This window comes from Cervus elaphus, chromosome 20 (assembly GCF_910594005.1).
Source record: "Cervus elaphus chromosome 20, mCerEla1.1, whole genome shotgun sequence".
Lineage (NCBI taxonomy): Eukaryota > Metazoa > Chordata > Mammalia > Artiodactyla > Cervidae > Cervus > Cervus elaphus.
Genome location: NC_057834.1, coordinates 120,460,560 through 120,487,665, shown reverse-complemented (window position 1 = coordinate 120,487,665; position 27,106 = coordinate 120,460,560). Strand labels below are relative to the sequence as shown.

The following is a 27,106-nucleotide window of genomic DNA, read 5'->3' as shown; positions in this document are numbered from 1 at the left end:
CTTAGTTGCGACATTTGGGATCTTTTGTTGTGACACACAGGCTCTAGCTGTGGCATGTGGACTCCAGAGCAAACAGGCTCAGTAGTTGGGGCACGTGGGCTTAGTTGCCCCACGGCATGTGGGATCTTAGTTCCCTGACCAGGGATCAAACTTGTGTCTGCAGGATCAAACTTCCCCTGCATTGGAAGGTGGATTCTTAACCACTGGACCACCAGGAAATTCTCCAGGCTAGTAAGATTTTTGGAGCAGAAATATATAGTACTTCTTTTTGTTTTGATTCTTTTTACCCCTAGTTGAATAAAAAGCCAAGTCAGCAGATGAGGATAGGATTTGGGGAAGGGAAGAAGTACTGGAGGTTTGGGGAGAAGATGTGAATTAGTCTTGAGATGTAAGTTGTCTTGGAGAGAAAGTGCGTTACCTAAGTAGATGTAGTATGGATCCACTTGGTAGTTATCATCATAAACATAAAGAAACACCAGCCAGCATGATTTTGGATTTTTCTTCATTCACCATCAGCCGCCCAAGTGCAGTTGCAAAATAGATGGAAAGTTGGGTTTAAAAGGATTGGAATTTTCACCAGGACTGTGGTGTCCTAGGGGATAGCACGGTTTCAGTTAGAGCCAGAATTGAAACTGAATGTTGAGAAAATAAGTTAAGGTTATAGTTTGCTGATGACAGACTGAGTTCCGGGAGGCATGGTGTAAGCTTTCTTCTTTTTTTCTCTTTTTCTCTTTTTTTTTAAGATCAAGGAGTAGAGGGAGACTGTGTCAAATTAGAGGTGGAAGACTTGGGCCTTTGGTGGTAACAGGGGGTAATAAGGGCATGTGAGATGTGATCGGATGATTCCTGATGGTTTCTTAGGGACAGGTATGTGTCATTTCTAATCACAATCTCTTGAGATTGATCACAATCCTTCCAGCGATTCCTTATCACATTTCCAATAGTTCTTTACAGCAGTCTGGCAGCCCTACAGAGTCTGGCTGCAGTCTATACCCATAGCTTCTATAACCTACTTTTTTCCTTGTCATTTTCCCCTCCTGCCATCTACTTGAGTTTTTTGCTGTTTCTTAAAGATTCTGTCTCTTCATATCAGTGTTTACTGCCATTTGAGGATAGAAATTTTCTTTTGTTCTCTTCGGCTTCCCTTGCACCTGGAATGGTGCCTGGTGTGCAGTTGATGTTCAGTAAATATTTGTTTGAAAGAAAGTGAAAGTGAAGTCCCTCGTTCGTGTCCAACTCTTTGTGACCCCATGGACTGTAGCCTGCCAGGCTCCTCCGTCCATAGGATTTTCCAGGCAAGAGTACTAGAATGGGTTGCCATTTCCTTCTCCAGGGCATCTTCCCAACCCAGGGATTGAACCCGGGTCTCCCGCATTGTGGGCAGACGCTTTACCACCTGAGCCACCAGGGAAGCTTTAAATATTTGTTTTGATGAATGTAAATGACCAGGCTTCTTTAATCCCTTTAAAAGATGGGCTAACTTTCAAATAAATTTACATACACTTTACAATAACAGGTTGAGCATGAAATGACTCTTCAACATGATTTGACTTTCTCCAAGCACAAGAAAAATCCTCAGGCATTAAAATGTAAAGGAAAGCCAACTTTGTAGAAGGAACCCAGCCTTGCTCTGAAATTTATGGTGAAATGAGACTATTAATTAATTGATTAAGCAGTTTTTCAAAGATAAATTTCATAGATTTAATAATTTCATTTTTATGGCAAGAACATTGATTTTTTTGAGAGATGAGAATATTTATGGCTTGTGTTTTTTGTTTTCTGAATCAAACTTGGAGTGGTCACTCTTCATTAGATACCATTTAGTGCATGGTTATGACATTTAGGGAACTCCTTGGATATTTGCTTGGGAAGCAAAACTTGCACATTGGAAAAGTGCAGTGGCAATACAAGATAAAAGTCAAGGCCGTGACAAAAGTTATTGCAAGATGGAACACAATAAATTATGAAATCTCACTGTGCAAACAGTAATTGCTAACCCAGTTCAAAGTATTATACTGCTCAGCTCATGAAATGATGTGACTTTGTCTCTCGATAGCCACTCAAGTTCTATGGGCCCATGATACAACCCTGTTATAACTGACATTTGTGTTTTCATTGCAGCTGTCGGACAAGTAACCGCAAGAGTTTGATTGTGACCTCTAGTACATCACCTACACTACCACGGCCACACTCACCACTCCATGGCCACACAGGTGAGTGCTTAAAGATTAAGAAAGGTGGAATAAAAGAGTGGTCACAGATGCCCAATTTCCTTCCTCTTCTCACTGCATGAGGTTCATCATGTTACAATATATTGTTTCTTCACTTGGCTGACTGAAGCAGACAGAACTCATGGGCATGCTTTCTATGGGAGAGTGTGTTCAGTCTGTTTTTGACTCTTAGTTATTTCTTGCCTTGACCTGTCAATATTACTTTTGGCTTGTGCATGTCTTGGGTCCACCACCCCTGTTCTGGTGTGTTGAGAGTGTGTTATGACTCCGGTCATCTGGGACATGTGATGAGGGCTCCATTAACATTTTGTCCTACCTTGCCCAAGAATTAGGGTTCACACAGATGGTTTTCTGCCTCATAGGACTCTTAATAACTTTCCCTCTTTTAGAACAGGAGTCAACAGTAGTGAGAGAACTGTTTGTTTCATGTTGACATTTGCTTCAATTCCAGTATGTGGAATCACTGATCTCATGCATTCAAACTCAGCTTCATCTGGAATATGGACTCTTCTAGGCAGTGTAAGGACTGATGTACTTGTGTCTGACTAAAGAATATATAAAAATTATGAGGCAGATGACCTCATTGGAGTTAGCCGTGTGTTTTAGTCTAGACATGTATTCTTAAATCGCAGGGGAGTCAGACCAGGAGACTCAGCTTTGTGGAAGGAGTTGTTGCTCTGCTGCACTGTTCACTGCTATTCTGTTTCCAGTGGAAGTTCTAGACTCGGGATAATGGAAACAGAGCAGGCTTGGACCCATAGGAAGCCATTGCTGCCTGGATTTGATAATCTACAGGCCTTGTCTTTGGGCAATAAGAAGGTACCAAAGTAGTGAAACAGTATAGCATTAAACCAAACAAGACAGGTCTGTTCCACTTGAGTTTGTCTCCTTGCTGATAGTTTACTGTGTCTTTGGAGAGTGTGCGGATGAATGAGGAATAGTTGTTTGAGCACCCTAAGAATCGGGTGATTTTGAAACTGATCTGTGTCCTTGAGATAAGGGTCTCACTTTATCAGACTCACTCAGATCCAGCAATTCAGTGTGCTCGTTGAATTTTCCAAGAATCAGTAGAATTCTCAATTACTATACTAACCCTAATATGAGAAGACACCACCAAGAGCACAGGCAGACCCAGGGAACTAGATCTACTTGGCTTTTAAAGCAGATCTCTCATTGTGCTTAGGGACTTTTCCTTCAAAATGAACTGGGCTAGGTGTTAGCTCAGATAGTGCATTCTAACCATGAACTTTGTAAAAACTCAGCATATATCTGACTTGGACTTTTCTTCATGTAGAAATTAATTTAGCACTTCCAAACCTTGAACATAGTATCACAACTGTAATGTGAATGCCAGGCAGTAATTGCTACTTGCAGCTTCTCTCTGATATGATTATCTCTTTGTTTAGATTCCTGACAGAGTTTAGGACTAAATCTTCCCTACTCAGGGACTTTGATCGAGAACATCATCTGGCCTTTTCAGCCTGCCTGGGTCTGCGGACTCTAGCTTTATGTTAATACATATAACATGCTTAGTATATGCTTAGTACTCCATAAATGTTAGCTATCATCATCATCTCTCTTAAATACTGCAGAAAATCTAGGTAGGCCTCAGATCCAGGGAGGAAGAACTGATGTAAAAGCCCAGTTCATGACTGTGGACTCTGTATTTAACCAAATGTTGAGAAAGCTCAAACTTCATATTGGATTAATTCTAAAATCTTATACATCCTGATATTTGGATCCACAGAATATTCTAAGACTCTTTATTTTCACTTTAAAGTCTGGAATATGTTGAATAATATGGGGTCTATGGATTTTAAAGTAGGTTCATTTCATACAGTTTAGTTCAATATTAAATATTTACTAGGTGACAGAGAATGAGATGGTTGGATGGCATCACTGACATGAGTTTGACCAAACTCAGAGACATAGTGAAGCTGGCTTGCTACAGTTCATGGGGTCACAAACAGTTGGACACAACTTGGCAACTGAACAACAACAGCATAACTAGATTATAACTATAGTAAGGTCAATTAAGTAGGCACTTAGCCATTCTGGAAGTGGAACCTTTCTAGTTCATTGTGTTTTTTTTTTTTCTTTTAATTAATAAACTTTTTTTAGAGCAGTTTTAGATTCATGGTAAAACTGAGCAGATTGTACAGAGTTCCCATATACCCTGTCCCCACACATGTAACCACCTCCCGCACCGTCAGTATCCAGCACCAGAACAGTACATTTGTTACAACTGTTGAACCTGCATTGTCACATCATTATTACCCAAAACCCGTAGTTTACATTAGGGTTCGCTCTTCATGTGCGTTATATGAGTTTTGACAAATGTATAGTGACATGTATCTACCATTGTAGTATGCAGAGTAGTTTTACTGCCCTAAAAGTCCTCTGTGTCCCATGTGTTCATCACTCTGTACCCCAACTCCTGACATTCACTAATCTTTTCACTGTCTCCATAGTTTTGCCTTTTCCAAAATGTCATGTAATTGGAATCACATAGTATGTAGCCTCTTCAGATTGGTTCACTTCTCTTAGTAATATGCATTTAGCTTTCTTCATATCTTATCATGGCTTGACAGATCATTTCTTTTTAGTGCTGAATAATATTCTATTGTCTGGATATACCACTCTCACAGGTTTTCACGTGTACATAAATTTTCAGTTCATTTGGTTAAATACGAAGGAGGGTGATTGCTAGATTGTATGGTTAAGGGTAGTTTTATAAAGTGGCTGAACCATTTTGACATTCCCACCAGCAACAAATGAGAATTTCAGTTGCTCTACAGAAACTTTCCAATTTTTGGTGTTGTCAGTGTTTTGTAATTTGGCCATTCTAATACATTTATAATAGGACCTTGTTGTTTCAGTTTGCTTATCCCTAGTGATACATGGTATTGAAGATTTTTTCATATGCTTACTTGCCATCTGTGTATCTTCATTGATGATGTGTCTTTTCACATCTTTTGCCTGCTTTTTAGTCAGGTTTATTTTCTTATTGTTGAGTTTTAAGTGGATTTTTGTATGTTTTGGATAGCAGTCCTTTATCAGATGTCTCTTGCAAGTATTAATATTTGTGGCTTGCTTTCTCCTCTTGCAGAGTAGAAGTTTTTCATTTTACTCTAGACCAGCTTATCAATTATTTATTTCATGGATTGTACATCTGGTCTTACATCTAAAATGTCATTGTCCTGTCTCAGGTCATCAAGGTTTTGTCCTACGTTATATTCTAGGAGTGTGGTTTTGTGTTTTATGATTAGGTCTGTGATCCATTTTGAGTTAATTTTTATGAGGATTTGCATCTATTCTTTTTTTTCAGGTGGCTGTCCAGTCATTACAGCACTATTTGTTAGGAAGAATGTCTTTTTTCCATAGTATTACTTTTGCTCCTTTGTCAAGCATTAGTTAATTATATTATTCTGGGTCTGTTTCTGGCTCTATTCTATTCAATTAATCTATTTGTTCTTCCTCTAACATCACACAGTTTTGACCACTGTAGCTTTAGAGTAAGTCCTGAGTTTGGTAATATCAGTCTTCCAACTCTTGTTCTTCTTCTTCAGTATTGAGTTGGATATTCTGAATCTTTTGCCTCTGCATATAAACTTTAGAATCAGTTTCTCCATCCATAAAGTAATTTGCTGAGACTTTGATTGTGTTTGTATTGAATCTACAGATCAAGTTGGGAAGAACTGACATCTTGACAGTGTTGAGTCTTCCTGTCCGTGAACGTGGAAACTCTACATTTAAGTAGTTCTTCTTTGATATCTTTCATCTGAGTTTTTAAATTTTCCTCATGTAGACCTTGTACATCTATAACTTGTTAGATTTATACCTAACTATTTCATTTTGGAGGTGCTAATGTGATTGGTAATATTTTTAATTTCAAATTCCACTTGTTCATTGATGGTATAAAGTGTTGACTTTTGTACATTAACCTTGTATCCTGCAACTTTGATACAATCACTTACTTGTTTCAGAAGGATTTTTGTTGATTTTTTTCCCCCAGATTTTCTGCATAGGCCATTATGTCATCTGTGAACAAAGACAGTTTTTATACTTTCTTCCTTCCCAGTCTGTATACTTTGTAACTCCTTTTTTTTAGCTTATTGTATTAGCTGGAACTTCCAGTATGATGTTGAAAAGCAGTGGTGAGAAGGTATAGTCATGCCATTTTTCTGATTTTGGCAGAAAACCTTGAAGTTTATTATCATTAAGTATCAATGTTAGCTGTACATTTTTGTAGATGTTCTTCATCAAATTGAGGAACTTCCCTTCCATTCCTAATTTATTGAAAGATTTTTTTTATAGATGGATTTTAGACTTTGTCAAATGCTTTTTCTGATCTGTTGATGTGATCATTTGATTTTGCTCCTTTAGCTATTAGTATAATGGTTTACATTAATTGATTTTCAGATATTGAACTAGCTTTGCATACCTAGCGTTAAAACCCTCTTAGTTATGGTGTATAATTTTTTTTATGCATTGTTGGATTGGATTTGTTAATATTTTGCAGAGGATTTTATTTCCATGTTCATGATAGATACTGGTTTTTAGTTTTCTTTTCTTATAATGTCTTTGCCTGGTTTTGGTGTTTGGGTTATGATGGCCTCATAGAATAACTTAGAAAGTATTCCCTCTACTTCTGTCTTCTTGAAAAGATTGTGGAGAATTGGTATAATTTCTTTTTGAATGTTTGATGGAATTCACAAGTGAACCTATCTGGGACCTGCTGCTTTCGGTTTTAGAAGATTATTAATTATTGATTAAATTTTTAATAGTTATAAGCCTATCCAGATTGTCTGTTTCTTCTTATGTGAGATTTGGCAGGTTTCGTCTTTAAGTAATTGGTGTATTTAAATCTGGATATCAAATTTGTGGGCATAGAGTTGTGCATAATTTTCTTTTATTATCCTCTTAATGCCCGTGGAATCTGTAGTAATAAAGCATCTGTTCTGATGTTAGTGACGTGTGTCTTTTCTATTTTCTTCCTTAGTTAGCCTGGCTAGATGCCTGTCCATTTTGTGGATCTTATCAAAGAACCAGTTTTTGGTTTTGTTGATTTTCTCTATTGATTTCCTGTTTCCAATTTCATTGATTTCTGCTCCAGTATTTTTTCTTTTCATCTGCTTATGTTTAATTTGCTCTTTTTCTGGCTTCTTAAGGTGGAGGCTTAGGTGATTAATCTTAAATCTTCCTTAATTAATTAATCAAGATTCAATTTTTTTTTTTTTTTTTTTTTTGGCTATAGCATGCAGCTTGGGCATGTAGGATTTTAGTTCTCTGACCAGAGATTGAATACATGCTCCCTGCATTGGAAGCGTGGAATCTTAATCACTGGACTGCCAGAGAAGTCCCAAGATTCAATTTTTAAAGGTTATACTCCATTTACAGTTACTGTGAAGTATTGTCTATATTCCCCCATGTTGTACAATACATCCTTGTAGCATATCTTTTTTTATTCAGCCACATCATGCATCATAAGGGGTCTTAGTTCCCCTGCCAGGGATCAAACCCATGTTCCCTGCAGTGGAAGCCCAGAGTCTTAACCACAGATTGCCAGGGAAATCCCTCTTGTAGTCTGTCTTATTTCCAGTAGTGTGTACCTCACACTCCCTCACCCCATTGCACAAACTTGGTAAGTTGTAGTTTCATTTTTATTTACTTAAAAATACTTTAAAATTTTTGTTGAGATTTCTTCTTTGACCTAATTGTGTTATTTTTGAACTGTGTTGTTTAATCTTCAAATATTTGGAGGTTTTCCCAGTTGTCTTTCTGTTTATTGATTACTAGTTTAATTCTACTGTGATCTGAAAGCAGATGGGTGAATTCTTTTCAATTAAATTTGTTGTTGTTGTTGTTCAGTCGATAAGTTGTGTCCGACTCTTTGCACCTCATGGACTGCAGCGCACCAGGCCTCCCTGTCCCTCACCATCTCCTGAAATTTGCCCAAGTTCATGTCCATTGAGTCAGTGATGCTGTCCAACCATCTCATACTCTGCTGTCTTCTTCTCCTTTTGCCTTCAATCTTTTCCAGCATCAGGGTCTTTTCCAATGAGTCTGCTCTTTGCATCAGGTGGCCAAATACTTGTAGCTTCAGCTTTAACATCAGTCCTTCCAATGAATACTCAGGGTTGATTTCATTTAGGATTGACTGGTTTGATCTTGTTGTCCAAGGAACACTGAAGAGTCTTCTCCAGCACCATAATTCAAAAGCATCAATTCTTCAGTGCTCACTCTTTTTTATGGTCCAATTCTCATATCCGTACATGACTACTGGAAAAACCATAGCTTTGACTAGACAGACCTTTGTTGGCAAAGTGTTGTCTCTGCTCTTTAATACACTGTCTAGGTTTGTCATCGCTTTCCTTCCAAGAAACAAGTGTCTTCTAATTTCATGGCTACAGTCACCATCTCAGTGATGTTGGATCCCAAGAAGAGAAAATCCGTCACTGCTTCCACTTTTCCCCTTCTATTTGCCATGAATAATGGGACTGGATGCCATGATCTTAGTTTTTTAGTGTTGAGTTTTAAGCCAGCTTTATCATTCTCCTCTTTCACCCTCATCAAGAATCTCTTATAGTTCCTCTTTGCCTTCTGCCATTTCAGTGGTATCATCTGCATATCTGAGGTTGCTGATATTTTTCCCAGCAATCTTGATTCCAGACTGTAAGTCATCCAGCCTGGCATTTTGCATGATGTACTCTGCATATAAGTTAAATAAACAGGGTAACAATATACAGCCTTGTCGTACTCCTTTCCCAGTTTTAAATCAGTCACTTGTTTCATGTAAGGTTCTAACTGTTGCTTCTTGACCCACATACAGGTTTCTCAGGAGACAGGTTAGATGGTCTGCTCTTCCCATCTCTTTAAGAATTGTCTACAGTTTGTTGTGCTCCACACAGTCAAAGGCTTTAGCATAGTCAATGAAGCAGAAGTAGATGTTTTTCTGGAATTCCCTTGCTTTCTCTATGATCCAACAAATGTTGGCAATTTGATCTCTGGTTCCTCTGCCTTTTCTAAACCCAGCTTGTACATCCAGAATTTCTCGATTCAAATACTGTTGAAGCCTAATTTGAAGGATTTTGAGTATTACCTTGCTAGCCTATGAAATGAGTGCAATTGTCTTGTAGTTTGAACATTCTTTAGCACTGCTTTTGCTTGGGGTTGGGTTTCCCCAAACTGTGTGGAATGTACTTACTTCCACATTCTTTTGATTAGTGTTAGCAGGTCTCTTCTTACTCTATCCATTTGCTTTTAATTTATATGTGCCTTTATATTTTAAAAGGCTTCCTTGTAAAACTACACTTAGTTGGGCCTTGTTTTTATTTTTTTTTAATCTATGTGAGAGTCTCAATCTTTTTAATTTAGACTATAAACATTTAAGGTGATTATTGATATAGTTGGGCTTCCCAGGTGGTGCTAGTGGTGAAGAACCTGCCTGCCAATGCAGAAGGTGTAAGAGATGTGGGTTTGATCCCTGGGTCGGGAAAATCCCCTGGAGGAGGGCATGGCAACCCACTCCAGTATTCCTGCCTGGAGAATCCCATGGACAGAGTAGCCTGGTGGGCTACAGTCCATATGGTCGCAAAGAGTCAGAAACAACTGAAGCGACTTAGCATGCTTGCGTTGATATAGTTGTTCAGTCGCTCAGTCGTGTCCAATTCTTTGTGACCCCATGGACTGCAGCAATGCCAGGTTTCCCTGTCCTTCATCTCCTGGAGCTTGATCAAACTCATGTCCATTGAGTCGGTGATGCCATCTTACCCTCTGTTGTCTTTTATGTAGGTCCAAGTTTCTGATCTATATCATTTTACTTCTCTTAGAACTTTTTTTTTCTACCACACTGCACAGCTTACAGGATCTTAGTTCCTTGACCAGGGATTGAACCTGGGCCAGGGCAATGAAAGCTCCAAGTCCCAACCACTGGTCTACCAGGGAATTCTCTTAGAACTTTCAACATTCCTTGTAAGGCAGGTCTGTTGGCAACAAATTCCCTCAATATTTGATTATCTAAGAAAGTCTTAGTTTCTCTTTCACTTATGAAGAATAATATTGTAGAGTACAGAATACTAGGTTGGTGGGGTTTTTTCCCTCTTAACTCCCTTGTTTGCGAGATGTCTGAGAAGTAGAATATAATTCTTTTCTTCTCTGTAGGTAAGATCTTCTTACCATCTGGTTTGTTTCAAGCTTTTTTTCATTGTCTTTGATTTTTTTTCTAAGTTTGAATATAGTATGCTAGGTGTAGGGGTTTTTTTTGGCATTTAATCCTGCTTTGTGTTCTCTGAGTTTCCTGGATCTGTGGTTGGGTGTCTGACATTGACTGGGGTAAATTCTCAGTCATTATTGTTTCAAATATTTCTTCCGTTTCTTCCTGTGTCATTTCCATTACACAAGTCTTAACACCTTTTGTAGTTGTCCCACAGTTCTTAGATATTCTGTTCTATTAATTTCAGTCTTTTCTCTCTCTCTTTTTAGTTTTGGAAATTTCTAGTATCATTCCTCAAGGTCAGAGATTATTTTCTCAACTGTGTCCGTTCCACTAATGAGCCTTTCAAAGACATTCTTAGTGATTTTCTTATTGATGGACATTATAGCAGTCTGAGCCTAATTAGGAGACAGAAACCACACAGTGATTTAAACAGATGAAGTTTAATAGAATTATAAACTGTGACAATAAAAGAAGACCAGAACCGGCCCACAGCCACTGAGCAATCAGCATGCAGCTCTCCAGAACACTGGCACAGCAGCCAGTATCCAGGCCTGCACAGAGGGTAGGTGGCATGGAGTATGTCATATCGCTCAGGAACAACGTGGAAGACAAGCCCTAGAGTACAAGGGGTGAACCAGCAAGCAGAGGGCATCAAGGTACCAGTGTGGGCATGCCTGGAGCATACAGTGTCATTTCAGGGAGGGCTATGGGAAGGTGATCACCAGGTCAGGTTCGGGATGCAAGGTTGACAGCGTGTGACTTGGTCAGAGCACCCCTGCCTGTCCTCACTGCCACACTAACAAGGAGGTGTTGCTGGGACTGCACCCTGAGCCTCTTCCTTGTACAGTGTCCCTCCAGCGCCCTCTACTGGGAAAGTTTAATGTGTTTGCTATAAATGAAATGCCTAAACAAGCAGAAGATGTTAAGAAGAGATGGTAAGAATGCACAGAAGAACTATACAAAAAAGGTCTTCACGACCCAGATAATCACAATGGTGTGATCACTCACCTAGAGCCAGACATCCTAGAATGCGAAGTCAAGTGGGCCTTAGGAAGCATCACTACAAGCAAAGCTGGTGGAGGTGATGGAATTCCAGTTGAGCTATTTCAAATCCTAAAAGATGATGCTGTGAAAGTGCTGCACTCAATATGTCAGCAAATTTGGAAAGCTCAGCAGTGGCCACAGGACTGGAAAAGGTCAGTTTTCATTCCAGTCCCTAAGAAAAGCAATGCCAAAGGATGTTCAAAATACCACACAATTCCACTCATCTCACCCGCTACCAAAGTAATGCTCAAAATGCTTCAACAGTACGTGAACCGAGAACTTCCAGATGTTCAGGCTGGATTTAGAAAAGGCAGAGAAATCGGAGATCAAACTGCCAACATCCATTGGCTCACAGAAAAAACAAGAGAGTTCCAGAAAAACATCTACTTCTGCTTCATTGACCACACCAAAGCCTTTGACTGTGTGGATCACAACAAACTGTGGGAAATTCTTAAAGAGATAATTTAAGATTTAAATTAAATTTAATTTTTACCTGCCTCCTGAGAAATCTGTATGTAGGTCAAGAAGCAACAGTTAGAACCGGACATGGAACAATGGACCTGGTTCCAAATCGGGAAAGGAGTACATCAAGGCTGTATTTTGTCATCCTGCTTATTTAGCTTATATGCAGAGCACATCATGTGAATTTCTGGGCTGAATGAAGCACAAGCTAGAATCAAGATTGTTGGGAGAAATATCAATAACCTCAGATATGCAGATGACACCACTCTTATGACAGAAAGTGAAGAGAAACTGAGGAGCCTCTTGATGAAAGTGAAAGAGGAGAGTGAAAAAGCTGGCTTTATTAAAACTCAGCATTCAAGAAACTAAGATCATGGCCTCTGGGCCCATCACTTTATGCAAGGAGATGGGGAAACAATGAAAGCAGTGAAAGACTTTATTTTCTTGGGCTCCAAAGTCACTGCAGATGGTGACTGCACCCGTGAAATTAAAAGACACTTGCTCCTTGGAAGAAAAGCCATGATAAACCTAGACAGCATATTAAAAAGCAGAGACATTACTTTGCCAACAAAGGTTTGTATAGTCAAAGCTATGGTTCTTCCAGTAGTCATGTATGGATGTAAGAGTTGGACTATAAAGAAAGCTGAGCGCCGAAGAATTGATGCTTTTGAACTGTAGTGTTGAAGAAGACTCTTGAGAGTCCCTTGGACAGCAGGGAGATTCAACCAGTCCATCCTAAAGGAAATCAGTCCTGAATATTCATTGGAAGGACTGATGCTGAAGCTGAAACTCCAATACTTTGGCCACCTGATGGGAAGAAGTGACTCGTTGGAAAAGACCCTGATGCTGGGAAAGATTGAAGGCAGGGGGAGAAGGGGACGACAGAGGATGAGATGGTTGGATGGCATTACCGAGTCAATGGACATGAGTTTGAGTATGCTCTGGGAGTTGGTGATGGACAGGGAGACCTGGCGTGCTGCAGTCCATGGAGTTACAAAGAATCGGACACTACTGAGCAACTGAACTGAACTGAAAGGAATTCTCTCCTCTGTGGCAGAGAAGGTATTAAAGGATGAATTTTAGAAATATCTGATTGATAACTAGCACAAATATTTAGATTGTTTTCAGTTCTTCACTATTTTAGTTAGTGTTGCAACAAACATCCTTCTTCATATTCTTTTTGTATATATGCATCAGTCAGTCTGTTCAGTCGCTCAGTCATGTCTGACTCTTTGCAACCCCATGGACTGTAGCATGCCAGTATATATATGCATAAAGACTGTCTGAGAAAAAAAGACTGTCTAAAAATGTGTAGACATGAACTTGCTGAATTGTATTTTCAGAGTAAGCTTAACAGGTCAGTGGGTGTATTTATATGATGTTTGTTCCATGTCATCTGATTCTAAACTGGTACAATGGGACTAAAAGTGTGTCTTCCTTAAGCCTTCAGCCCCTGTCATGCAGGGTCAAGAGCAATCTCCAGTAACCCACTCCTCTTTACTCCCTAACTCTTGCAGTCTTCCCATCTCTTACCTGTCTTGAATCCACTATGGGCTAATTTCATTATCCCTGACTGATAGGAACCCCCAGATATTTGAGCCTTCTATCTCCTATATTCCTAGTTCCTGTAAACCTCTGAACATTTCCTGTTCTGACTTTTTTTCTCATCTCTCTCTGACTCTGAGGACTTCCAATGTACCATTTGGACTCAGTCCATCAGTCTAGTTCTAATGAAATCCTGGGGAGGAGGGAAGGGTTAGAATACTGGCTCTCTGCTACCCTCTTACCGCCCCCCTGACCTCTGATCACTGGGCCTGAAAGGGAGAGTAGATGTTCTTGTCTTTTCAGTATTTTCCCTCTCTTCTTCCTAGTGCCCCAAAACTTTGAATCTCATACCATTAAATACTATCACTTATCATTAAATACCATCATTGCCGCTATAAATATCTTAGTTCTTGACTCACTTTTACTCTTCAGTTCTAACTCTTCTGTTATTCTTGATAGTTTGAATACATGTATGTTGAGGTTCTTTTCAGTTCTTAGGACTTTTAGTTCTTTGAACCTATCTTCCAATGAGTTTCTCCTCCAAACTTCCTTGGTCACATATGCCCTGTACTATATATTTAGACTTTGTTTCCATAATTTCCTTCTTCCTTCTCTCCAAATACTAACACAGTCTTTCTCCTGTGCCATCTAGAAATATCCCCCCAAATCAGCCATTTGATTCCAGGACCTCTGGTCCTTGGAACCCTTAAATATGTTAAGTTTGAGATGCCTTTTAGGCACTGGCATGGGCACATCAATGTATTAATCTTGACTTCAAGAGAGAAGTAGGGCTGGAGAGTGCCTGCCAGAGAATATGAGGAGCCAGCAGGGTACTAACCCATGTTTAAGGCCCAGTGGTACAAAGGGGAGGGTGAAAGCAAGCAGTCATTACTTGAGAAAGCTACAAGGAAAGCTGTGTCCACAGGGACAGTGAAGTTTCACCTAATTTGTTAAGAGCTATACTAAATGTATGTCCAGGATGTATAGAAATACAAAAGTAAAGATATGCTGGCATTTTAAAAAGACCAGTTAGAGGCCCTGGCCATTGTCAAGATGTCAGCAAGGGAGTACTAGAAACGTAGAAAATATATAAATATGGGAAAAGTTATGCGGTCAGATCAGCAGGGATTAAAACTAATTGTCTCCAGATTTCCTGTTCAGATGATTAATGAGTGATGATACTCTTAAATGAAATTGAAGAGAACAAATTTAGGGAAAGAAGAAAGATCACAGAAACAAATCCATATATATGTGGTCACTTGATTTATGACAATGGCAACATTGGGACAATTGGACCTTCATATGGGGAAATTGAAAGACTTAGCTCTTACTTCACAAAAATCAATTTCAGGTGAATGGTAAATTTTTTTTTTCAGCTTCTGTTAGATATAATTAATATATAAAACTTTGGCCACCTGATGCGAAGACCTGAGTCATTTGAAAAGACCCTGATGCTGGGAAAGATTGAGGGCAGGAGGAGAACGGGACGACAGAGGATGAGATGGTTGGATGGCATCACCGACTCAATGGACATGGGTTTGGGTGGACTCTGGGAGTTGGTGATGGACAGGGAGGCCTGGTGTGCTGCGGTTCATGGGGTCGCAAAGAGTCGGACACGACTGAGCAACTGAACTGAACTGAACTGAAGATATTTAAAGTACACATGTGAAAATTTGATATACATGAATTGTGGATTTAAATTGGAAAACCAAAACACTAAACATTTAGAAGACATACAGTAGAACATATTTATTTTTTAAAAAGGACAGAAAGAGAATTGGTAATACGTAAAGGGATTTTTTTGTAAAGGACACATAAAGATAGTGTGATTGAAAAATGGCCGAGGGACTTGAACAGGTGGTTCACAAAAGCAATCTAAATGGCCAATAAATATGTGAAAAGATACTTTAATCTCATTGGTTATTATGGAAATGCAAAATAAAATCACAATGACATACCATTCTGTTACCATCAGACATGGCTTAAATTAAAATGACAGAACCAAGTGTAGATAAGTATATGAAACAATGGGAACTCTTAAGCATTACTGGTGGAACCATACATTGGTAATCCATTTTGCAAAAACAGTTTGGCATTTTCTTAGGTGAAGTTTAAAAACAGATTAGAGCGCAAAAGGTCACATATTGTATGATTCCATTTCTATGAAATGTCCAGAATGGATGATGCCATAGAAACAGAAACTAGATTAGTGATTGCCAGTCTTAGGAGACAGGTGCAGTTTCTTTTTTGAGTGATAAAAATGTTCTGGAAGTAGATAGTCGTGATGTTTGCACAACTTTGAGAATGTACTAAAACTGCTACACTGTGCAGTTTAAAAGGAATTTTATTGCATGTGAATTGTATCTTTTTTTTTTTTTTTGGCCACACCACGCAACTTGTGGGATCTTAATTCCTCAACCAGGGATCGAATCTGGGCTGGCAGTGGAACAGAGTCCTAATCACTGGACCACCAGGGAATTCCCTATATCTCAACGTTTTTAATTGAGAAAAGCTAAACTCAGGTGTTAAGGATGCCTATTTAGTTGGTAAAGCTGTAAAGAAATGATTGCCATAAAATTCAGGGTAATGTTTACCTTTAATGGGAAAGGGGAGGTATTTTGACTGGAAAGGTTTGACTAGAAGAAGGCATTTTGGAAGATGGCATCGTTAACCTGGATGGTATTTATATAGGTGCTTGCTATATAGTTATATTACTTTATTACTAGTTAAACTGTGTAAATGAAGCAATTGGTTCAAGGTCAGCTGATTGCTCTGTCAACTGAAAAAAATGCGCAACGTGAGAGTTGTGAGTTAAGTTTTATTTGGGGCAAAATGAGGACTGTAGCCCAGGAAATAGCATCTCAGCTTGGAGAAACTGCTCCAAAGACATGGGGGGAAAGGTCAGTATATATGTGATTTTGGTGAAGCAAGGAGTACATGCAATCAAGCACATATTTTTGCAGAAGTTTTCTGCTAGTCTTGTGAAGGTTACTGCTGATCACGAGGAACAGTCATCACCATGAAGGATTTTAGTGCTTTTCTAGATATGAGGAGATGCATGAACTGGGCTCATAAAATTTTCTCTTCAAAATACCTAACAATATGAAGACCTGTTCTGCCAGTTTTTCCCAGAACACAGATTGCCTCATTTCTGATCTCCACCCTGAATTCCTTTCAGGGGTTGTTGATGATCAGCTGCAGTGGCTCATAATTTGATCCTTGTAGAGGTAGATGGCAAGTGCCAATTTGTAGGTGACAGCTCCCAGTTCTATTTATCTTTTATTATAACTTGTTTCTCTGGGATGGATGATTGCTTGTCTTTGAATTATTTCTTCCAACTGCTTGGTGAAGTTGAAAAAACCTGCTTCTTGGGCTGCTGGGTTTTCTATCAGATTTTTTGTCCTTGTTGAGCGATTTCTGGCTGTTTTCAAGGATAAGTTCCTCTCAATGATGTAATTTTTTTTCCCTTAGAGCCAGAACTGTAGATGTAAGTCAATAAGAATTATCAAGTCAATTTAATTATTTTCTTCAAAATGTTAGCATCTGTATCTTCCCTCAAAAGAAGACCAATTCAAATTATATTGATTCTATTCTGTCATAGTCTTCATATTAGTGATTTTTGGTCTCTTGGTAAAATGAATATTGGAAAGTATAGAAAAAGGCACAAACATTTTAGAACTTAGCTTCTGTATAATAAATAATTTCTATGGTATTTATCCCAGGTTCCTGGCACAGGGCTTCTAAAAACCTTGGAATTTTCTGAGAAAGTCTTATGCCAGTGAAGTAACTCAAGGAGGCCCCCTAGATAGCTCCAGGATGGAGTCTTGTCACCAGGAAAATCAACCACATAAATAGAGAGTTGAAACTTTGGTTCAACCCAGCCTCATGGGGAGGGGAAGGAGCTGGAGACTGAGTTCATTGTTTAGCCAGTGATAGAATCAGTTGTTCTTACGTAGTGAAACTCCAGTGAAAACTGTAGACACCAAAGCTTATAGTAGCGCTTCCTGGTTGGTGAACACATTTATTGTGCCAGGAAGCAGGACGCACCCAGATTCCACGAGGAGGGTGCACAGGAGCTCTACGTTCCTTTCCTGACTTCACCTATGTACATCCTTTCTAATAAACTGTAATAATGAATATGATACTTTCTGAGTTCTGTGAGTTGTTCTAGTGAATTATTGTAGCTGGAAGGGAGGCAGGCATGGAAATCTCCAGATTTATAGTCAGTAGGTCAGAAGTACAGGTACCTCCCTCCTCCCAAGATAAATGGCTGGTGTAGAAAATGAGGCAGTCTTATTAAGGACTTTGCCCTTAACCTGTTGGGTCTGTACTAACTCTTTGAGGTTGGTGTCAGAATTGAACTACACCCAGTTAGTGTCAGAATAGTATCTTTTTTGAAAAGTATGTTGGAGCCTGGCCGTTTGGGAGGAATACATGTTATAATGAGTTTGTTATTTCATCAACTTCCAGGTGGTAGGAATCCATTGTTAATTACCCCCGAAACAGGGATGCTTTTTGCCAGCGATTACAGTCTCACACCTAGAGACCTGATTTTGGATATGTCCTGGTGACTACTCCCATAACTTGCAAGCCATTTCCATTCTGTGATGTTGGCAATGTTTGGTATATAAGACATTGAATTGTGAACCAACTCTAAAATGTTCTAATGAACAAATGTGTAAACCTTGGTGGTGGTGGTGGTGGTGGTGGATTAGTTGCCAAGTCGTGTCTGACTCTTGTGACCCCATGGACTGTAGCCCACCAGGCTCCTCTGTCCATGGGATTTTCCAGGCAAGAATACTAGAGTGGATTGCCATTTCCTTCTCCAGGGGATCTTCCCGACCCAGGAGTTGAACCTGGGTCTCCTGCATTGCAGGCAGATTCTTTACTGACTGAGCTTTGAGAGAATGATAAATTAATAAGTACTTACGTCATTGACACTGAAACAAAGATGTTTACCATATGGTGCCCTTAATTCTGGTAAATGCCATCAAGTGTTCAAACAGAGGCAAGCAGAGGAGAAAGAGGACATTCATAGTTCAGGTTAAATAGGTTTTCTTTGTTTTTTAATTGATTTCTTCAGTTATCTTTGTGATTTCCTTTATTCTGGGTTTCATTTGCTCTTCTTTTTCTAATTTCTTAAGATAAAAACTGAGGTCATTGAACTGAATTTTCTTTTTCTAAAAATATTTATTTACTTGTCTGTGTCCGATCTTCATTCCATCGTGCAGGATCTTTCCTTGCAGCTAATGGACTCTCTAATTGTGGCATGGGCTCAGTAGTTGTGGCATATAGGCTTGGTTGCTCCATGGCATGTGGGATCTTAGTTCTCAGACCAGGGATCAAACCCGCATCCCCTGCATTGCAAGGCAGATTCTTAACCTCTGGACCACCAAGGAAGGCCCTCATTCTTTTCTAGTATAGGTATTTATTTAGTGATATGTTTTTCTTGCTATCGAACTGCTTTAACTGATATATTTTCATTTTTATTTAGTTTAAAATACTTTTCTAATTTCCCTTTGCATTTCTGCTTTGATCCACAAGTTACTCTGAAGTATGTTGTTTAGTTTCCAAATATTTGGAGATTCTCCAGAGGTCTTTCTATTATTGATTTCTAATTAAATTTCATTATGCGCACAGAACATACTTTGTATGTCTTGAATTCTTTAAAATTTATTGGATCTTCTTGTTTTATGGACCAGAATATGATCTTAGTAAATGTTCTTGTTTACTTGAAAAGAATGTGTTTGGTAGTGTTCTTTAAGTGTCAGTTAGGTCAAATTGGTTGATGTGTGCTCAGGTGCTCAGTCGTACCTGAGTCTTTGCAGCCCCATGGACTGTAGCCCACCAGGCTTCTCTGGTCATGAAATTTTCCAGGCAAGAATACTGGAGTGGGGTGCCATTTCCTATTCCAGGGGATCTTCCTGACCCAGGGATAGAACCCATGTCTCTTGCATCTCCTGCATTGGCAGGAAGATTCCTTACTACTACCCCTTGCTGATCTATAAATTTCCACTCAAATGATGAAAAACTTGGCTCCAACCACCCATTATCCATATATATTTAGTTTTTCAATTCCACTGTACATAGTAGCAGTGTCAAAATTGTTTTCCCCATACTCCCATGGGAAGCACCTTTATAGACGAGAGTTGAGTATATATATGTAGTTCCTTTTGCCTTCAGACTCCATTCATTTTCCATCTTTTTATGACTTGATAACTGATTTGTTTTTAGTGCTGAATAATTTCATTGTCTAGATGTACCACAGTTATATTCACCCACCTACTAAAGGATTCATCGGCTGTTCCAAGTTTTGGCATTTATCAATAAAGTTGCTATCAGCTTCTATGTACAAGTTTTTATGTGGACAGAAAGTTTTCTACTCAACTGAGTAATTACTTAGGAATACAGTTGCTGGATTATACAATAAGACTGTGTTTAAGCATTGTAAGAAATTGCCAAACTATCTTCTAAAGTGGCTATACCATTTTGCATTCCTACTAACAGTGAATAAGTTCCTATTATTCTACATCCTTATTAGTATTAGATATTGTCAGTTTTTTTTAGCCATTCTAATAGATGTGTATGAGTATCTCTTTATGGTTTTAATTTATGATTCCCTATGACAAATGATGTTGAGCAACTTTTCATGTGCTCATTTGCCATCTGTGTATCTTCATTGGTAAGATGTCTGTTCAGATCTTTTTCACCTTGTAAAACTCGTTTGTTTCTTATTGTTGAGCTTAATGTTGATCCATGTTGAATTAGTTTTTGTGAAAGATTGTGTCTAGATGATTCTTCTGTGGGGTTTTGTTTTGTTTTGTTTGCATACAGACATCTGGTGGTTTTAGCACCATTCATGGAAAAACCTATCTTTTCTTCGTTTATTTTGGATACAAGTCTTTTGTATCCAAAATACAACATGTTTTGCAAATATTTTCTCCCAGTCTATGGCTTGTCTTTTTTATTCTCTTAACAGTGTGTTTTGCAGAGCAGCTTTTTATTTTAATGCAGTCCAATTTATTAATTTTTTCATTGATCGTGCTTTTGGTTTCATATCTTAAGAATTCATCACCGAAGTCAGGGTCACTTCCTTTTCCCCTATGTATCTTCTAAAAGTTTGATAGTTTTGTGCTTTATATTTAAGCAGATGTTACATTAGGATCATTTATGTGATCCATGTTGAATTAGTTTTTGTGAAAGATTGTGTCTAGATGATTCTTCTGTGGGGTTTTGTTTTGTTTTGTTTGCATACAGACATCTGGTGGTTTTAGCACCATTCATGGAAAAACCTATCTTTTCTCCGTTGAATTGCCTAAGCTCCCTTGTCATAGATCAGTTGAATATAGTTGCATTTCTTTATCTCTGGGTGCTCTGTTCTGTTCCATTATCTATGTGTCTGTTCTTTCACCAATACCACACTATCTTTTTTTTTTTTTTTTAAACACAGATTTTTTTCATTGCACTTTTTGGTCTTTTTTACAGAAAAAAGTTATAGGTAGTTCCACTATATATTGCAATTATTTTTTAAGTAATAAATTAAGACTTTTAGTTGGAGTTTCAATGTCAAACTCTCAAAAATTAATGGAATGAATATACAGAGAAGTAGAAGGATATAGTAGACCTGAAAAGCACTATTAACCAATTCAACATAATTAAGACTTACACAATTTTCACACAACAGTAGGATACAAATTCTATTCAAGTTCCCATAGACTATGAACTAGGAGACATTGGAACATATCCAGGGGTATGAAACAAGGTGCAGACATATCATAGTCTAAAGGTATTGAAATCATAGAATCTGTTCTCTCATCACTATGGGATAATGTTAGAAGTCAATATCTAAAGATATTTGAAAATAACTAACATATTTTCAAGTGCAATGTGACATTTACCAAGGGAAATCTTTGACTTAGCCATTGAAAGCCTCAATGAAGTTAGAAGACTGATAAAACACAGAGGGTGATTGCAGAGAAAGCATTTAATGAGAGATTAATATCAATGTGAGAAATTAATATTAAAGATTCTCTAAAAAATCCCACGCATTTGGAAGTAAATGTCCACTTTTAAATAATGAGTGTATCTAAGAAGTCATAACAAGGAAAATTAGGAAATATTTGTAATAGAATAATAATCAAAAGAGAATTTACTAGAATTTGTTGCATACAGCTGGAACTGCTCAGTGCAATTAAATGTAGTGTGGGCTCTTAAATAACGTATGAAAACAAATAATGGACACTAGCATAAAGTTTTGTGAAATTTGAACAAAATCTGGACTTCAGTTAATAATACTGTATCACATGTTAATTTCCTGCCTTTTTTTTTTACATAGTATTTCTTTATATTCTCAGAATTGAATTAGAAGTTTCAAGCTTCATTCAAATTTTTTTAATCACTAAGACCATAAATTTTCCAGATTTTTAACAGTAATACTGGATGCCAAAATACATGGATCTATGTCAAAGTTTTGAGTGAATAAAAATAAAAAAATTAGCATTCTATTCATACTAAGTCAAACAAATGGAATCAAAATGTCATACAGTTTTTAGCCATACAAAAACTCATAAATTTTCTAAAATATATATATTATACATACTCTATATATTTATGTATACAGGAACTTTCCTGCTATATTTGATAAAGGCTTGAGAAACAACAAAAGAGATGGAGAAATTGGAAAGCATAAACTAAATGGGAGTACTGAATATGAAGTAGAAAAAGTGAAACAAACTAGATAAAAGTAAAAGATCATCATATAATCCAGTTGTTTTTAAACATGGCTGCTCATTAGAAACACATCTGGAGCTATTGAGAGAAAAAGTAATACCTGGACATTTGTATTTTTCAAAAAAGTCCAAGATAATTCTGATATGCATCTGGATTTTATAACTTGATTACAGGTTCTTCTTTTTTTTTTTTTTTACAGGTTCTTCTTTTAAATGGTAGTTTTAGTAATAAAGAATTCTGTTATTTTCTGTTGGCTAGTAATGATACAATGGTATTAAGCAAATAATAGTTACATAACCACAAGAATAAAAAATGTTTATCAATTTTCACAATCAATAGCCAGATGAAAAAATAAAAAGATAATTACAATTGCAAGCTATAATGGAAACATGATTAACTTAACCACATAAAATAATTACATACAGTTTGAGGGGTTAAATAGAGTGATGTGGTAAGTGGAAGTGCATACATGCACATGTTTTCATCCACCCAGCAAGTTTTCATCTTTTGGTTGATGCATTTAATCCATTTACATTTAAGAATTATCAATATGTATGACCCTATTACCATTTTCTTAATTGTTTTGAATTTATTATGTGTAGGTCTTGTCCTTCTCTTGTGTTTCCTGCCTGGAGATGTTCTTTAGCATTTGGTGTAAAACTGGTTTGGTGGTGCTGAGTTCTTTAACTTTTGCCTTGGCTGGAAAGCTTTTGATTTCTCCATCAAATCTGAATGAGAGTCTTGCTAGGTAGAGTATTCTTGGTTGTAGGTTCTTCCCTTTCATCGTTTTAAATATATCATGCCATTCCCTTCTGGCTTGTAGAGTTTCTGTTGAGAAATCAGCTGATAACCTTTTGGGAGTTCCTTTGTATGTTATTTGTTGTTTTTCCCTAGTTCCTTTTAATATTTCATCTTTGTCTTTGGTTTTCTTCAGTTTGATTACTATATGTCTCAGTATGTTCCTCCTTGAGTTTATCCTGCCTGGAATTCTCTGTGCTTCCTGGACTCAGTTGACTATTTCCTTTCCCATGTTAGGTACATTTTCAGCTATTATCTCTTCATATATCTTCTCTCTTCTCCTTCAGGGACCCGTATAATGTGAATGTTGGTGTGTTTAATGTTGTCCCAGAGGTCTCTTAGGCTATCTTCATTTTTTTTCATTCTTTTTTCTATATTCTGTTTTGAGGTAATGATTTCCACCACTCCGTCCTCCAGATTATCCATTCTTCTGCCTCCATTGCTGCTGCTGCTGCTAAGTCACGTCAGTCGTGTCCGACTCTGTGCGACTCCATAGACTGCAGCCCACCAGGCTCCCGTCCCTGGGATTCTCCAGGCAAGAATACTGGAGTGGGTTGCCATTGCCTTCTCCAGTGCATGAAAGTGAAAAGTGAAAGTGAAGTCGCTCAGTCGTGTCCAACTCTTAGCGACCCCATGAACTGTAGCCTACCAGGCTCCTCCGTCCATGGGATTTTCCAGGCAAGAGTACTGGAGTGGGGTACCATTGCCTTCTCCGTCTGCCTCCATTATTCTGCTATTGATTGATTCCTTCTAGTGTATTGTTCATTTCTATTTGATTGTTCTTTAGTTCTTCTAGGGCTTTGCTAAGCATTTCTTGCATCTTCTCCATTGTGTTTCTGAGATCCTGGATCATCTTCACTGTGATTTTTCTGAATTCTTTTTGTGGAAAGTTGCCTGTGTCCACTTCATTTAGTTGTTTTTCTGAGGTTTATCTTATCCCTTCATCTTAGACATCACCCTCTGCTTTTTCATCCTGATTAACTTTCTGTAATGTGATTTTTATTCTAGCCACTGCAAGATTGTAATACCACACTGTCTTGATCTCTGTAGCTTTATAGTGAATCTTGAAATCAAGTAATATCAGTCCTCTGGTTTTATTGTTTATTTATTTATTTTTAGTATTGTGTTGACTTTCTGGTTACTTTGCCTTCCCAGGTAAGCTTTAGAATCCTTTTGTTAATATTCGCAAACTAGTTTGGTGGGATTTTGATTAAAATTGACTCCATAGATCTGGGTGGGAAAAACTGACTCCTTTTTTAAAAAAATAATTTTATTTATTTATTTATGACTATGCTGGGTCTTCATTGCTGTGCAGGCTTTTCTCTAGTTGTGATGAGCTGGGCCTACTCTCTAGTGGTGGGGTGCAGGCTTCTCATTGCTGTGGCTTCTCTTGTTGTGGAGCACTGGCTCTAGTGCTCAGGCTTCAGTGGGCTCAATAGTTGTAGCTCCTGGGCTCTAGAGCACAGGCTCAATGCACAGTTGTGCATGGGCCTAGTTACTCTGTGGTATGTGGGATCCTCCTAAACCAGGGATTGAACCCCTGTCTCCTGCATTGGCATGTGGATTCTTTACCACTGTGCCACTAGAGAAGCCCTGAACTGACATCTTAACAATATTACATCTTTCAGTCCATGAGCATGCAATATCACTTCATTAATTTAGATCTTTGACTTCTTTAATCAGTTTTATTTATAGCATATAAATTGTATACATATTTTATTAGATTTATATGTAAGCATTTCATTTTTGTGTTAATTGTATAATTGTGTTTTTAATTTCAGCTACTGATTCTTCATTGCTGGTTATAAAGGAAAGCAATTGACTTGTACTGTATATTAGCCATGTATCTTATATCCTATGACTTTGCTATAATTGCTTCTTAGTTCCAAGAGTAATTTTTTGGTTCTTATTGATTCTTTAATCTCTACACAGACAATCATCTCATCTACAGTTTTATATCTTACTTCCCCACCTATTTACCTTTTATATCATTTTCTTGTCTTGTTGAACTAGCTAGCACTTCTGCTATGATGTTGAATAGGAGTGGTAAGAGGGGGCACCTTTGCCTTGTTCTCAGTCCGAGAAGGAAATCATCCACTTTCTCACAGTGAAGTCTGATTTTAGCAGCATAGCTTCTATAGATGTTCTTATCAATTTGGGGAAGTTCCGCCCTATTTTTAGTTTGCTAAGACTTTTTATCAGGAATGGGGGTTAGATTTTGTCAAATGCTTTTTCTGTATCAGTTGATGCAATTATGTGTTTTTATCTCTTTTGTCTGTTGTTGTAGGTTATATTAATTGACTTTCAAATGTTGGACCAGACTTGCATACCTGGAGTAAATTCCAATTGGTCATGGTATATAATATTTTATACATTGTTGGATTTTATATTTCTAATGTCTTGTTGAAGATTTTTACATCTGTGTTCGTAAGAGATACTGGTCTATAGTTTTCCTTTCTTGTAATGTCTTTATCTAGTTTTGGTATTGAGGTAATACTGGTCTCATACAATGAGTTAGGAAATATTCTTTCTGCTTCTGTTGAAAGAGATTGTAGGTAGTTGGTATTACTTTTTCCTTAAATGTTTGGTAGAATTTATCAGTGAAATATCTGAGATCAATCTTTTATTTTTTGCAATATTATGAATATTGATACTTTTTTAAAGAAGTTCTTTCTTTTTTATCCAGTCTTACAATCTCTATCTTTTAATTGGTGCCTTGTAACTGAGTTGGTAAAGAATCTGCCTGCAATGCAGGAGACCTGGGTTTGATTCTGGGTCAGGAAGATCCCCTGGAGAGGGAAATGGTAATCCACTCCAGTATTCTGGAGAATCCCATGGGCAGAGGAGCCTAGCAGGCTATAGTCCATGGGGTCATGAGAGTTGGACACGACTTAGCCACTAAACCACCACCACCACCACCATGCTATTTCATTTACTGTTGTTGTGGATAATGTTTTGGTTTAAATCTGTCATCTTCCTATTTATTTTCTTATCGTACCATCTGTTTTTTTCTTTATTTGCTCTTTTATTTGGGACTGAGTGTTTTTTAATTTTATTTTATATCCTCTGTTGGCTTATGAGCTGTAACTCTTTGTTATTTAGTAGTTGGATTAGCATGTATAATATACATTTTATCACCATATTAAACCACTTCACTTGTAGCATAAAAATAATACTATTCTGTTTCTACCCTCCCAGCCTTTATATTGTCTTCAACCTTTTTGTTTTCATATATAATATAAATTTCACATTACCTTGTTATTTTTGTTTAAACATTATTTTTTAAAGACATTTAAATAATAAGAAAAAAATCTTAGATATTTTCCCATGTAGTTAACATTTCCAGTGTTCTTCATTCTTTTGTGTAGATCCATATTTCCATCTGGTATTATTTTCCTTGTGCCTAAAGGACATTTTGAAACTATTTCTTGTAGTGCAGTCTTCTGTTGAGAATTTTGTTTGGCTTTTTTATCTGAAAATATCTTTATTTCATCTTTCTTTTTTAAGAATATTTTCACTGGTACAGTGACTTTTGACACTAACTGCCCAGAATTGGGCAGAACTTAGGTTATGGCCACAGTCCTCCACAAAACTATCGTTACTTTAGACATCACTTGCATGATTGGCAGTTCCCAGCCCACTCATAATTCTCACCAACTGGGTACAAGTTCGGGGTTCCCACTGCCTTCTCAGATTTAATAATTTGCTAGAATGACTTGCAGAAATCATAAAAGAACTATATTTACAAATACAGTTTTATTAAAGCAAAAAAAGATACATTAAGAACCAGCCAAAAATAGAGATACTTAAGGTGAAGTCTGGGAGGTTGTGTGTGAAGTTTCTGGTGCCTTCGCTCCATGAAGTCTAGATGCTTCACTCTCCTGGCACACTGATGTGTAACAATATGCAGAGTATTATTAACCAGGAATGCTCATCAGAGCTGTGGTGTCCATAGTGCTTACTGAAGTTTCATTATGTAGGCATGATTGATTAATTCATCAGCTATGTGAGTGAACTCAGTCTCTGGCACCCCTGGAGGCCAGAGTAATATCAGATGGCTTAAAGCTTCAGCTCTCTG

General features: G+C 37.8%; 1 protein-coding gene across 6 annotated transcripts in view; it reads left to right on the top strand.

Annotated features, from left to right (window-relative positions):
* Window positions 1–27,106, top strand: part of MAST2 (microtubule associated serine/threonine kinase 2) — a 203,300-nt gene that overhangs the window by 142,066 nt on the left and 34,128 nt on the right. For all 6 annotated transcript variants that reach the window (XM_043876746.1, XM_043876744.1, XM_043876745.1 and 3 more), the window contains one exon: window positions 2,122–2,213. In XM_043876746.1, coding sequence (XP_043732681.1) covers window positions 2,122–2,213 — 92 coding nt within the window. The remainder of the gene's footprint in view (window positions 1–2,121; window positions 2,214–27,106) is intronic.